This window comes from Eumetopias jubatus, unplaced genomic scaffold, assembly GCF_037043125.1.
Source record: "Eumetopias jubatus isolate StellerSeaLion01/CBP00866 unplaced genomic scaffold, mEumJub1_p1.0 scaffold_1, whole genome shotgun sequence".
NCBI classification, from domain to species: domain Eukaryota; kingdom Metazoa; phylum Chordata; class Mammalia; order Carnivora; family Otariidae; genus Eumetopias; species Eumetopias jubatus.
The window spans coordinates 127,928,733-127,944,399 of NW_028274807.1; the positions used below are offsets into that span (position 1 = coordinate 127,928,733).

The window sequence follows — 15,667 nt, forward strand, 5'->3', positions numbered from 1 at the left end:
GAAATAGTATTACCAAAGCACAGTGATAGTTAGAACCTTGGAGACAGTTACCTGACAGGACCAGGGTCATGTAGGGACTTGCCACTGCTAAGGAGCAGGGTAGGCGTTAGGAAGAAATATATTCTTTTCTCTCTCCTCCCTTCCCTGGGTCTGCATCCCTTCAACCCAACGGTTGTCTTCATCTGTCTGAGCTGCTATAACAAATCACCATAGACTTAGTGGATTATAAACAACAGAACTTTATTTCTCACAGTTCTGGAGTCTGGAAGTTCAATATCAGGGTGGCCTTCAAGATCAGCATGGTCAGGTGAGGGCCCTCTTCTGGGTCGCAGACTTCTCATTGTATTCTCATATGGTGGAAAGTCCTAGGGACCTCTATGGGATCTTTTTTATAAGAGCACTAATCTCATTCATAAGGGTTCCACACTCATGACCTAATCACCCCAATGTTCCCAACTACTAACACTACCACCTTTGGAGGTTAGGATTTCAGTGTATGAATTTGGGGTGGGACACAAACCTTCAGACCATAACAGCAGGAAAGTAGCCAACAAAGAGCTGGCAGTCAGTAAAAAAGTCAGCTTCTTAGGTCCCTAAGCAGGAGAAGAAGGGAGAAGAATCAGTGAGGAAGGGATAATGACCAGCATAGCAGCCTTTAGACAATCACAGACTTTTTTCTCTCCTTCAGTCCAACCATCATATTGGTACCAGATTGATCTTTATCAAGTGCTTATTTCATCATATCCATTTTCCCAGCTTTAAATCCTCCAAGTGTTTTCCATTGCCTAAAGGAATGATCCATAAAATTTCTGGATCATGTACCTCATTGGTTAAAAAAAAACAACTCTGAACATGTGCCCCAGTTCATTTATTTATTGCAGGTGTGGGCTGCAAAGACAGAATGTATTTAAGGGGTCTAGTAGAACTTTGATCTTAAAGTAATAGTGGGAATTCTAAAAGAGTTCCAGTTGGCAGTGGGGAAATGAATTTTTTAATATTGAGAGCCATCAGATTACAATAATAATAGCTCCACTTTTGGAGCACTTGCTATATACCTGGCATTATGCTAATCACTTTACATATATTATTTCATCTGCTTATCATAGCAACTCTTCAGGATAGGTGTAACTATGAGAGAAGTTAAGTACCCTGCTCATGGTCACATGCTTAGTGAGTAGAGAAGCCAGAATTTGAAACGGGAAGGAACTCTGTCTCCTTAATGGAATCTTTCTTCCATTATACCTCATAATTAAGACTAGACCTTAGAGAAATGTCTCATTCTGAAGAATAAGCTCGTGTTCTATAGAAAGAGTCAGTGCATCAAGAAAGTGGATAAATGAAAGGAGGCAATCTGAAAAGGCTATATACTTTATGATTCCAACTATATGAGATTCTGGGAAAAGGCAAAACTGTGGGGACGGCAAAAAGATCAGTGGTTGCCCTGGGTTATGGGGAAGGAGGGATGAATAGGCAGAGCAAAGAGGATTTTTAGGGCAATGAAACTACTCTGTATAATACTATAATGTTAGATACATGCCATTATATATTTGTCTAAACCCATAGAATGTACACCAAGGGTGAACCCTAATGTAAACTATGGGCTTTGGATGAACAGTGTAGGTTCATCAATTATAAGAGATATACTCTGGTGGGGCACTTAGATGATGCGGAGGATATGCAGGTGTGGGAAAAGGGGGCATATGGGAAATCCCTGTATCTTCCTCTCAATTTTGCTGTGAATACAAAATTGCTCCAAAAAATAGATTCTTTAAGAAAAAAAAAAGAAAGGAGATGGATGTAGGCATGAGTCTATAAGGATGGGACAGTTAGAAAAGATAATGCCTCTAGAGATACGAGAGACCACTCAGAAATGCACAAGAGAAATGTGGATTCCAAGGAGTCATTTTATGCATTGGGAAAAGCGGAATTCAGGAAGACATTGATTGAAGAATAAGCTATTTTTATCAAAAAATTGATAAAGTGCTCACATTTCCAACACTGCCTGAACACAAAGCTTTGTTCCACTAGTCTATTCCTTCTCTCTGTTCACTGTTCTTATAAATTGCATTTCATAGATACTCTGCCTTCTATGGTGCTCTAATAATTGGTCTGCTTACAACCTATAAAGACAGAGCATTTATGCTCTGCATTTATGATTTGCGTATTTTCTATATATGAATGTGTATTTTCTATATATGAATAAAATTTTCTCAAAAATATAAGGAAAGTATGATTCTGTATGGAGGCTGAAATAAGTCAGGGATATTGTATCCACTGTTCCTTGGTAGATACAAACAATTCTCTGGCTAAAGGTATTACATGTGATAAAAATAGCATTAGGCTAGGGGCTGGAAAACTGGCATTCTGGCCCCAGCTCTGTGATGACAATAATTGTGTGGTGTGGGTAAAGTACCAGTTCTTTCTGAGCTTGAATTTTCTCATATGTAAAAAAGAATGTCCTCGAATTCCTGTTAATGTTCTGTATGGTTGAACATAGAACAAGTCTCATCCTCAAACTGACTCCATAACAGATACTAAAATAGAATCGCAACTCTTCCCCGACTGCGAATCCCCGTTACCTGATATTTCAGAGCAGAGCTTGGAAAACATTTTCTAAAGAAGGCCAGATGGTAAATATTTTAGGCTTTGCAGGCCATGCAGTCTCTGTTGCAACTACTCAGTTCTGCAGTTGCAGTGAAAGCAACCACACACAATACATAAATGAATGAGTTTGCCTGTGTTCCAATAAAACTCTATTTACACAAATGGGTGGTGAGCCAGATTTGACACAGAGGACATAGCTTGTCCATTCCTGTTTGAGGACATAACTTTGTGGCAGTCAGTGCAATTGCAATTTCCCTTCAGTATATATATATATATATATATATATATAGAGAGAGAGAGAGAGAGAGAGAGAGAGAGAGAGAGAGAGAAACCGATATTCACAGTAATTAGATAAATAAGGCATTGGAGAGTTGGAATGGGAAAGAAAGAGAGAGGGAGGGGGGAGGGAAGGAGGAGAAGAGAGAGAAAATAGAGAAGAAGGGAAGGAAGGAAGGAAGGAAGGAAGGAAAGTGGAAGGAGAATGGAGAGCAAGAGTGGAGAGCTTTGTGAAAGAGCATTGGGAGAGAAGGTTGGATGACATCTGCCATGAGTGAGGGGCATTGTCAAATCGGAAAAAGCTTGGCTTTGGCATGGAGCTAGCCTAGCAGCTAAGTTTGGACAGACCAGTTGGGGTGTGGGTGTGTAATGCTGAGGCACACCCATCACCTTGTGAAAGAGGTGGCACTGTGTACTTGAATGTAGTGTGGTGCTGAGTACCAAGGGGAAACCCACTGAATGTTTGTTGAGTAGAGAAGGAAGAGAGGGATTACTCTCACTTTATAGACGAAGAAATTCCATTCTACAGCCCTGACGCTGTGTGAGGTGGAGGAAGCCATTGTCCTTTTCCTAGGGAATCTACAAGGAAACAGAATTCCATGAGGAGGATATTGAATTTCATTCCTGAGAGAATCTTTCGATGTCCTAACAGGTCCAGTCCTCCTCAGAGAAGGAGAAGATTGTTGGTGGCCTTGGGGGGATGCCCATAGCCCAGGCCTGCATGATACAAAATGTGGTCACGAGGAGATGGGAAAGGGGCCTGAGTGCTTACCGTGACCACTGTTTCCGTTGAGTTCAGAATCAGAAGCTGTCTTTCCTCTCACACAGTCTCCCCCTTCCTTCGCCCCCCCCTCTTTTTTTGAAGATTTTATTTATTTATTTGACAGAGAGAGACACAGCGAGAGAGGGAACACAAACATGGGGAGTGGGAGAGGGAGAAGCAGGTTTCTCGCTGAGCAGGGAGCCTGACACGGGGCTCCATCCCAGGACCCTGGGATCATGACCTGAGCCGAAGGCAGACGCTTAACCCACTGAGCCACCCAGGTGCCCCTCTTTCCCCCCTTTTGATTCTGAATTCTGATGTGGCAGATAAGAGGGAGGAAAGCTGAGGATGGACTTCCACACTTGGGGCAGAAAATCAGATTCTGGGCCTCTTTCCTGGAGCTGGCTGGCTGTTGGCATCTCGAGAAGGTAGGCCAGGGTTAGGAAAGGGAAGTTGGGACAGTGTCTTCGGGTAGAACAACATTCTTCTCTGTGCCATCACACAAAAGGAAGAGGAGAACTGGATTTTTAGGGAGTCTTAGAAACATGGAATGTGATTAAATCGATTAGCCAACAAATCTATAAGATTTCCCACAAGCCAATGCACTTAATATAGAGCTGGATTACAGTTTGCACGTTTTCATTAATTTTATTTCACAAACTAGAAATTTTACTATGCAAATCGTATAGAAAAATAACCTTAACCAAGCGCACCAGCACCTGTTGGGATTTCTTGTTGTTTCTTTGGTTTTGTTTGTTCATTTTGCTGGCACTGGGCCACTGGGGTGGAAAGTGAAATAATAAATACATTCAGGGTTTGAAATTGTTTGTTAAACAATATCCTGAAAGGTGATTGGAAGGCTTTCTCCTTTGACAAATAGCATGGTGATTGGTGTGTCCTTTTTCCCTCTCTTTCTTGCCTAAAACAGAATGAAGAAGATGAGCAACATTTATGAGTCAGCTGCCAATACGTTGGGAATCTTTAACAGCCCTTGCCTGACCAAAGTTGAGCTGCGTGTGGCATGCAAAGGCATTTCTGACAGAGATGCTCTTTCCAAACCAGACCCCTGTGTCGTCCTCAAGATGCAGTCCCACGGGCAGTGGTTTGAGGTAGGCGTGTCCAAGGAAGTGGACAGAAGCATGGCTGGGGGATCTGTTCAAAAATGTGTTTGCATTTCCTGTCTTCCGGTGGTTTCTTTTGATGAGATGGAAAATTCTTGAAATGAATATGATCACATTTCTGCTTGTATAGTGATGTTCTGATGCGGCGGTTTTAATGCCCTGGATATTTTGACGTTTACCCTTAATCTGTGTGCTCACTGTGGATTTAGGGACCCTGGGGAAGAGCAGGGAGGATTGCCTTTCAGAGGCCACATCACACAACATTTATTTTGGGGAGGGAGAACTTAATATTAGCTATATTCTACTGAGGGCTCATCAAGGGTCAGGCACCGTTCTAAGTACTTTATGTAAAATAACTAAGTTGGTCCTCACAACCATCCTCTGAGGAGCAGAGACAGACGAGGAAACACAGAAAGGTTAAGGATTTGGCCAAGATCATTCAGCTTGTGAATGGAAAATCTAACATTTACACCCACGCTGTTGGGCTCCAGAGCCTGAACTCTGTATTGCTATTTTATACTTAGGGTGGGCACCAGTGTGTGTGGTCTTGGTTTGTGTGGCAATATTGCAGCTTGAATTTTGCAGTTGGCTTTTGTTCATTGATTTAAAAGTCAAAACAGGTTGGATGAGGACGGTTTTTGTATGTTTTGTTTTGTTTCATTTTTTGTTTTTGTTTGCTTTTAGATACCTGGTCTGAGTAAGCAATGCTTTAAAGCTCTGTTCTGAGGTGAATGATGGGATAGGGAGGAGCAGGGGGTGAGGCAGAGGGAGAAGTAATTATCATCTCAAAGGGCACCAGGTACTCTCCCTGGAATTTGGAGAAGGGATTTGAAGCCATGCTGAGCAGAGCAATAGTAGACAGATACTTGCTTTGGGTCCCTTACAGCAAGCTCCTCAAAGTCTTCAATACTTCTCCCACCTGTTTGCAAATAGCTGAAAGACGCTCTTCTAGGGAGTAAAATCTTCCATTCCACGGAAGAAAGAAGGCTCCAAAGGCCCGAGAGGCAGCATGTTTGGTGGGTGAGCCGATGAAATTCAGGTGGAGGCGACTTGCATGGGGGAATGCAGGACAGATGAGCAATTTGGGGGTCTTTAACCTCAGACTTATCCAGGGCTTATACTGTAAACATAAAACAGCATTCACAGGTATCTTAATGTGTAATATCTTTTTTTTCCCTCTAAATAGTCTCATTGACTTTGTTGGTGGGTTTTATTGTTTTTTATTTTTTATTTAACAGAATGAAATGGCAGCCTGCATTAGGAAAAAATCACTCCTTGAAAATTAGAGGAAAGAAATTAGAAAGAATTCATCTCCTAATGCCCCCTCTACCTAAGTCAACTATTGTATATGTCTTTTCCTCTGGCGTTCATATTCTTATATGATTCTTAGCGTACATATAAAATTTTCTTTCCTCATTTTATCACTAATAATAGTATGTTTTTGTGTATTGATGTAATATTCACAATTATAATTTTAAAATGCATAATATCCCAACACATGAATTTATTTAATAATTTTCCTTTTTTTTCACTTTGAAGTTCTTTCCAAAAATACCCTATTTCAATGAACATCTTTGTGCATAAGGCTTTTCCCTACTATCTGAATGAGTTCCTAGGAGACATTGTCAAAGTAGAAGAACAGGTACAAAGGATAGGAGACTTTGGGGGCTTTTCGTACAGATTGCCATGTTGCTTTTCTAGAGTGCTCTATTAAGTGTTGCTCAAAGTATGGTTTGCACACAGCTACCAGCTCACAAACTCTTTGTTACCGGTGCGCAGATAAGAAACTTGTGTCCCAGTGTAAATTGATTCACTGCTTCCTTCATTTAAAAAGTCTTACTCTTTAAAAACAGTAATGTCAGTTAAATTTTCAGCATATGTAGCAATAGGCTGATTTATAACCTGGCACTTTGAGAAACACTTCTGTAATATACTTTACACTCTTTTAACAATATACATTCAGGATACAGTTAGAAAAACAGAGCCCATACCAGGTAACTAATAAAGGATTTAATTCAGGGAATTAGTAATAAAGGAGTTGGAAATGCTGAGAACTAAATAGGGGCAGTGTGGAAACCCAGGCATTAATGGCAGGAGCCTGTTACTTTGCTTAGGGTGTGGTAGTAGAGTGCTGAGGCCGGCTTGCATAGGTTTGTGAAAGCTGACTCTCGGTATTCCGAAACTTTGCAAGCAATTTTGGTGTGGGTATTCACACCACAGACATTGGCAAACATTTTAAATCAGGGCTCACCTCCCACCCAGAGCCAACCGTTACACATATATCAGCAGACCACTGGTCAAGAGGGGCCAAAGAAGGAGATGGTAGTACCATAACCAAACAGCCATCTAGCACAAGCTAGATCCATGGAAGGGGGCACCTATCTGGTAGGAGCAAAAAATAGAGGAGATGCAGATGGTGCTGGAAATGCTGCCTGAAAGGGAGAGGAGGATACCCCAGCATCTGCCTGCCTGTCGCTCTCATGTATCCCATTAGTGCATTCCATTGATCAAATCTTGATGGAAGCCCGTTTACAAGGTTTGCATGGAAAGGGTATAGAACGTACTTGAGAACAAAGAGGTAAATGACCAGCACATAAACCTTTGACAACTCACAGTAACTTGAATAATCATTCTCCCTCTCAGCAAGTAATGCATATTTGTTTACTGCTAACACCTACTTTTCAGTACAAATTCAGCAAGTGGTATTATGCTAGGAGTTAGAAGCGCACTGTGTGACAAGTTAAAAACATCTGACAGTCTATTTAAACCATGTGGCTACTACTATCTATGTTCAGTGAAGGCTAGCAAACATGGACAGTGCACTGGGATAACATTTATTGATGCGTGCATTTTCCTGTGTCTACCCCTCACAACATGTCTGGATTTACAGAGAGATTTCCATGTACACAGTTACAGAGTTGAGAGAAAGCCTTGCAGAAGAGAATTCATGTTGGCTCTGCCCATGTCTTTTTTATGGGGAAATCTGGTTAATTGCCTAAGTGAAGGGGAAAAAAAAAAGAGGCTAAGCTAATTTGCATGACAAAGAGATTGTTGGTGGGGGCTGTGTGGGGGTGAGAGAGAAAAGCAGGGTGAGCTTATCTTTCAGAGGGAATTTTGAAGTTTGGCAGAACAGACTCTCTCTAGATCAGCACTGTCCAATGGAACACCCTGTGATGATAGAAATGTTCTCCATCTGTGCTGTCTAGTGAGGTAGTCCCTAGGCACATGTGGCTACCGAGCACCTGAAAGGTAGATAGTCTAACTAAGGAACTGAAATTTTAAAATATTCAATTTCAATTAATTGAAGGGTAAATGTAAATAGCCAGCGTGGTTCCAGAATCTCTGGTGTGCTAGAGAATTTGGCTGGGCTAGGAAGAAGAGGAAAGGGAGTTTGTAAAAATGTTATGATAGGCTCTTAATTTTACAACTTTAAATGGTTTTTGGGGAGATGTAACCAGAGATTGACATTTCTTTTTTATTACTTGTGATTGCTGGCCTGTGCTTTCATAATGGACTTGCAGCAGGCCCCATTTTGCCCTGGTTTACAGCTCAGGTTACTACTGCAATAGTTAGAAGGGCCTTTAGATGGCCTTCCCTTATGGAGGGGAGCTGTTGACTTTTTTAATTGGCTGTAGCCTGTTAGCCCTGAAGAGAACACTGGCCTCTAAAGTGATCATGAAGCTGTAAACCTGATTTTTAGACTCAAAAAGACCTACAGTCTGACCTTCTGTGCTGTTAATAGTATTAAGGGTCAATGAGGATAAACCTATGTCTTTGAAATACTGGAAATCAGTTGGTCTGAAATACACAAGAAATTGTTGCTCTTTGCAAACCAGCAGAGTTTGGATGAATAACTGAGGAGTGAGAAGAGGGAGAGGATACTTTTTTTTTCTCCCGGAATATGGAGGTGAAACTTTCAGTATTTCTTTAGTGGCCATGATTTTAACTGTCACAAAGGAAGGAAAAGAATACTTGTAGATTGGGGGGCACCTGGGTGGCTCAGTCGTTAAGCATCTGCCTTCGGTTCAGGTCATGATCCCAGGGTCCTGGGATCGAGCCCCGCATCGGGCTCCCTGCTCAGCGGGGAGTCTGCTTCTCCCTCTCCAAAACAAAACAACCATCAGGGCTTGTGTTCCCTCTCTCGCTGTCAAATGAATAAATGAAATCTTAAAAAAAAAAAGAATACTTGTAGGTTGGAAATACATTCGAAACTGAGAGTTTTAGACTTAACATTTAATTTCCTTAATTTGGAATCATACCCCTTTAAAAAAATCTTCCCTGCATGATGGCAGTTGTATATGGTGCAGTATAGTGTAATGGTATATAGACCACATTTCATTTTCCAGTGAACAGTGGAAATAATTTCCTCCTGCCTTCTGGTGAGTACTGATGTGTTCACTAACTTTTGGAAGTAAACATCATAGCCAAGTGGGAAAAATTAACACTTCTCAGGGATTCAAAAGACAAGGGCCCTTGTGAACTAAAGACTTTTATTTAGTTTCCTGGGGTGTATGTTCCATCCCCTGGGCACACTGGGTGTCCTCCATGAAGCAGAGCTAAGCCCACAATGCCATGGCCCTTTGCAGAAATCCTACAAATGGCATGTACTTGTCTTCATGGGAAAAAGTCAAATTATTCCTACACTATAAGGATGTTGCTCCAGTCACCTTTAATTCCATTTTTACATTTAATTTTAATACACAGTTATTGAGTTCCTCAATAGGAAGCTCTAAGTAATTCTGAAAACTAATTACCTTTGGATCAATTCCATATGAAAGCATCTTATATGAATCATGTGCTTTGGTAGATTGTTGGTAATAACAGTAATTGATAGTAATAATTAGTGTGGTCCTATCAAAGTGTTATCAGTGTACTCCGATGTGAGGTTATTATTACTTATAATAATATATCCATATATTTATATTCACAAAGGCCATCTACCTATATTATTTCATTTGCTTCTTATAATAGTTTCATGAAAAGATGTTACAGACATTGAAATTAACTCCAGCATCTATTGGGTATCATGAAAGAACATGGTTTGTACCTCAAAGACCTCAGAGTCTCCTGGAAGAACTCGGGTCTTAGGTTCAAATGGTCATAAGACCTTTAGGAAGAAGGCTCAAAACAAGGTAGGGACTTAAATTAACTCTTCCTTTCCCTGAACTTGTGGTGGGTAGATGTTTTATGGCATTTCAGCCTATCTAAAACCAATGTTGTGGGTGGACCCACACTGTGGTTCTTACTATGATTGCAAGATGTCTTTCAACAATAACCATCAGGGAACTTTGAAAAAATAAAAGTTTATTACTTACAGGACCTGGAAATTAGATAGCATACCTGGGGCCACACAGCGAGATCTTGGGTAGAATGAAAGAAAGGGAAGGTGCACACAGGCCAAGGGTTCTGTTTTTATTGGAGTTGAGGGTGGGGACCTAGGGTTTGGCAGGCTCACTCATTATTGATGAATTTAAAATGTAGGAACGGGAATTTAAAGTGCAGGAAGGGAAAAACAAGGGGCCCAAATGGTCAGTTTTCAAAATCAATCAGGATTCCTGAAACAAAAGAGCATCAGTACGGGGAGGTGGCCTGGCTCTTTATGAAGTCCTGTGGCTGGCTATGTGTTTATTTGTGATAGTCCTCTTTGAAGTGGATGCCTCTTTGAAAGCCTCAACAAGAGGCTCCTGGGTGGCTCAGTTGGTTAAGCGGCTGCCTTCCACTCAGGTCATGATCCCAGGGTCCCAGGATGGAGTCCCGTGTCTGACTCCCTGCTCAGCTCCCCCTGCTTGTGCTCTCTCTCTCTGTCAAATAAATAAATAAAATCTTAAAAAAAAAAAAAGGTTTTGAAAGCCTCAACAATGGAAGCTTAAATCAGTACCTGCTTTACCACAAAACAAAAACAAAACAAAACAACCATCAGGGCTTATATTATAGCAGACCATCTCAAGGGTGCATAGGCTACCATTATGTGCAGTGGGGGTAAAAATAAATTGCTCTTTCATCGCTCCTTATTTTCCATCCTCTCTCCCCACTCCCAGCCCACCCAGGTATAGGGTGTGGTTGCCATATGATCTGACATCCCTGCTAATTGCATACAAGGGGAAATATGAGTCCGTGGTGGTGAGCTTGTCCACTCCCAAATAAATAGGATGTGAACTTTTTCAGCAATTCGCTTTTGGCTAGAGGGCTCATGGACGAGTTCTGTGGAACAAGTCTCTTTCACGTTTGGGACAGGAGTGAGCCATCACCCTTTCGTGTATGAGCCACGAAGATGAAGCCCAAAACAGTAGTTTTATCTGTAACCTGTAACAGAGATAATCAATTTTCTGTTGCTCCAGAGTGCTAGAATTTTATAAAAATGGGTCAAATATGAACATTTGTGTGATGACAAAATAAAGTAGCCATCTATATATGTTGATACCAGCTAGGAAATCCATCATTTTATATATATTCTTTCTAATCCTCACAACTACCCTGCAAGGGAGACTCTACTAACCAGGTAAGGAAACTGAGGCTGAGCAGAATTAATGAATCACCCCAGGTCACACAGCTACTAAGTAGTAAAGCTGGAATCTGGTTGAATCAATCTATATTTTCTTTACCTTACCAGAGGTTGCAAGCTTGAAGCTGGAGGCCTCTGTCTAGTCCTCCACATATTTTGTTTGCCCTTCATGGTGTTCAAGCAAGTTTGTATTGTTTGACAAAACCTAAAGATCGGGATATTTTTTCCTAAAACTCCAGATTTCTGGTTTCTGTAAGTAACCAGAAAACCTGCAACGTGGAACCTTTAGTCCTCGTGTAGCAGTGAGCTGGACGTGGGTAGCAGCTGCCCATTTCCAGAATATGGGTTTGTCCTCGTGCTTCCTGCTGGCTGGCCTGCCCTATTCACTTACCCTACTAGCATGGCCCATGTGGGTATTTGAGTTTAGACTATACTCCTGCACCTGCCCCGGCTGGGTCTCTGAAACACAGTTAACCTCTCAATTGTGGACACAGACAAGAGCTGAGAAATGAAAAATTAAGTCAATTATAGTATTCCCTCTGGATATCACAAACAGCCTCCTTTTTCAAAAGATTTTCTGTTCACACTTTGCTGACTTGCAGCGTTTCGGTGGCTAACACCTGGCATGACAGATGATAAAAAACAACAGTTTTCTTCAGTTGTTCACAAAGTTTTCACTGTGGTTTTGCATCAAACTCCCATTTGGGAAAACTTTGATGCTGCTTTCTACCTCCCCCTTAACACATCCTTAATAAGAATAATTTCTTTCCTTTAAAAAGGTGGTATTAGAAATCTTACTCAAAGCACTGAATAGAAAACAAAATGAAACAGTAGAATCAAAAAAAAATTTCCTCTGATGTGACCTGCTACCCGTGGTCACATCCCTTTGACCAGAGACTGCAGTTGCCTGATGTGCACTGTGGGTAAGTGATGCACTTGAGTAAAGGGAAAGAAGGAAACTGCATTTCATAAGATGCCAAGTGGCTTTCTTATCAATGACAGTTCAAAATTGTCAATGTCATGGTGTCTGAGAGCGGAATTGTACAAGATGGGAAATTGGGGGCTGCAAATGAGGAAAAAACAATTTGAACTGAAATTTTATGTTGACTAGTAATTCTCTTATGTGCCTTGGAGATGATTTATCAGCTGGAAGAATAATGTCTGGCCTCCTGAAGAGAGGAAAGTGCCATGACATGGGCTTCATTGCCTCCTTAGCTTGAAGAACCGGTGAGCCACACTCTGGACATTCAGATGGAGCACTGGTCGCCATGGCTTTTTATAAGGTAACTTGAGTCTCATGATGAGTATTTGGAAGATGATGTTGCAGTTCAATGAAAGAGCTTCAGGAGGCATTTATGATTTATAGCCCTCTGCCTCTAGCTTAAACCACCTTCAGCATCTCCAAAGAGATATTTTCAACACGGTTCCTGGATTCCTATTTTAATATTTAACTAGACTCACTGCTGATAATCATCTCCTTAAGAAAATCATATTTCCTTTGTAATTTCAATCCGTTTACTCTTTTTAATTAACTGTAATGGTGGTTTATTAATGACAATACCCTAAAATATGTTGGGAGTAGTTATATGCTGTATCAGGTAATCCCCTAAGTACTTTATATATGTCATCATATATAATTACCAAAACAACCTTACAATTTGAGCCCCATGTATATTTATAGACAGGCACCGAAGAATTAAGTAATTTGCTCACAGGGCACCCAAGTGTAAGTTGAGGAGTCATAGCAAATTGAACCCAGACGGTCTGACTCCAGAAACTATGCTGCCACTATCCTTCATTGCCCTCCTCTGAGAATGATGAGTGCCATTCTCCAAGTGTATGCCATGTGCCATGCCTTTACATGCATATTCATATAATCCTCATGACAGTGTTAGGAGATGGAGGCCGTGCTTACCCATTTTACAGGTAAGGAAACTGACACATAGGAAAGTACATGTCCAAGGTCATGAGAAGAGGAAGAAGTGGCTATAGGATTTGAACCCAGGTCTTTGTGTCCCCAGTGCCCATGCCGTGACTCTGTGCCTCTCTCATCCTGGCCTCTGTGGAAGTAGAGTAACTCCATATACTACGACTAGTCATTTAAAGTGAACATGTTTGGGGTGCCTGGGTGGCTTGGTTGGTCGAGTGCCTGACTCTTGGTTAAGGCTCAGGTCATGGTCTCAGGGTCCGGAGATTGAGCCCTGTGTTAGGCTCCTTGCTCAGCATGGAGTCTGCTTGAGATTCTCACTCTCCCTCTTCCTGAGCCCCTCCCCCGACTCATGTGCACTCTAAATAATAAATAAATAAATAAATAAATAAATAAATAAAATAAAATCTTTAAAAGATAAAATGAACATGTTTTCCTCTCCTCAGAGAATCCAAAAATTCATTTAAAACTGTTGGCATTTATCTTTTTTAAACAGAAATTAAGTTTGTTTTGGTAAATACTTGAAACATCCTCCTCATCCCCCAATTTATATGGTTTCAGCCTAACTTCCTAAAGGTTTCCAGTGGTGCATGGCATAGGGGTCCTGAGCTCAGGCTTTTGAGGCAGACTATCCAGATTGAAGTCCTAGCCCAGCCATCGTTAGCTGTGCCAATGGGCAAATTACCCAAACCTTTTTGTGCCTCAGTTTCCTCACCTATAAAATGGGTCCTCGTGGTACCTACCTACCATTATGAGGATTAAATGATTCAATGCTTGTAGAATGCTTATAATAGTTATACAATAGAGTTAGTGCTCAATAAGTGCTATGATTATGGAACATTAGTCATTTTTCGAGAACTATTTTCTAAATAAAGATGTGCTATTTGGTCCTCAAGTTTTCTGAGGACTGATGCAATTAAAAGAGCCCTGTGACTAGAGGCAGAGCAGTAGAGACATATCTGGAGGTTACTGGAAAAGTAAATTCTGGGACACTAAAGTTGTGACCATTTTATTGATTTTGCATCCCTAGTATCTACCACAATGCCTGACAAAATAGATGCTTGTCATTCAGTAAGTAGAGGGATTTCATTTCCATGGTCCATTTCCCCATGTTCACCTCCAAAGACCCTTGGATTTTTTAGGAGCATCCTGTTCTCATTCAGGAGAATAAGAACCCAGCTTGTTAGAACTCACCTACACCATTAGGCTTATTCTTTTTACAGGGAGAAAGGATTATTGGTGCCTGAGGAAAGAAGTTTGATTTAAAGGGATTTTCTTTATGTGTTTGTATGTAAATTGTACAGGCAGCATTTGTAACTGTGTTGAATGGAGTCACAAGATGATGCTTGAAGGACATTTCCTGCTACTCAGGGATGCGGACCATGGAATAGTTTGTAACCAGGCTCTATTAGCCTCTGTTTCCTTCCTTATATCTTTTTGGTTTTAAACTTCATTGTGTTCCTCTTCTTTTCTCCTCTCCCCTTTTCTTCCTCTGGGGAGAATGAAGTGGAGAGGGGCAAGGAGAGCTGTAGCTGTGATTAGTGTTGGAGACTGGGTCTCCCTTTGTCTTCTCCACCACAGGCTCCATCTGGATTTATCCTCCTCCTGGAGGTGACACTATGGGAAACAGAGTAAATTATGTGAAAACACAGCTTCCTTCCACCTAGTTTTCTCCTCTGTCTGCTTCAAAAGCAACCTGAGTGTAGATGAGGTAGCAAGTTTTTCTTGTTGGCTTCCAGGGATTAAATGGTTTTTTTTAAAGGCCATAGAAATTCCTGGAATGAGATTGAAGTTCTTCAGTGTCTTTATTTGAACCTTAGGGCACAAATAATTCTCAACTTCCCCCTTCTGTGGCACCACACCATTTGCTTTGAAAACTTATAGTGTTCGGGGTGGAGGTGAGGCTAGCTACTTTGGAGGTACTGCAAACATTTGTTTGAGATATAAATATAAATATAATTTTTTGCTTCTCAACTTTGATGAGGCAATTTGCATATACAATACAACCGAAAACATCCATTTTGGATGTGTAGTTGGATGAGTTTTGACAAATATATACACCATTCCTATCCCAATCAAGATATAGAACATTTCCTAGAATATGTGTTAATTAAAATATATAATAGGGGATGCCTGGGTGGCTCAGTCAGTTAAGTGTCTGCTTTTGGCTCAGGTCATGATCCCAGGGTCCTGGGATTGAGCCCCACGTCGGGCTCCCTGCTCAGTGGGAGTCTGCTTCTCCCTCTGACCCTCTTCCCTCTCATGCTCTCTGTCACTCACTCTGTCTCTCAAATAAATAAATAAAATCTTAAAATAAAATCTATAACTGGAAACAACATAAATAAGTTTCAACACATCAGAAACCACTAACTCTCAGACTGTGTTCCCATTGATTGACATGATAGTAAGTGACAGAAATTTCAACTTATAAAATATATTTATACTAATAAAATTCACCTTTAACTGTTAAGTAT

General features: G+C 41.0%; 1 protein-coding gene across 1 annotated transcript in view; it reads left to right on the forward strand.

The window, feature by feature from the left end:
- The first annotated feature begins 545 nt into the window (after positions 1 to 545).
- The window catches only part of CPNE4 (copine 4), a 367,114-nt gene continuing 351,992 nt past the window's right edge, over positions 546 to 15,667 (forward strand). The window contains exons 1-2 of the mRNA XM_028099204.1: positions 546 to 568; positions 4,572 to 4,752. Of these exons, the coding sequence (XP_027955005.1) occupies positions 4,573 to 4,752 (180 nt within the window). The 5' untranslated portion in view covers positions 546 to 568; position 4,572. The remainder of the gene's footprint in view (positions 569 to 4,571; positions 4,753 to 15,667) is intronic.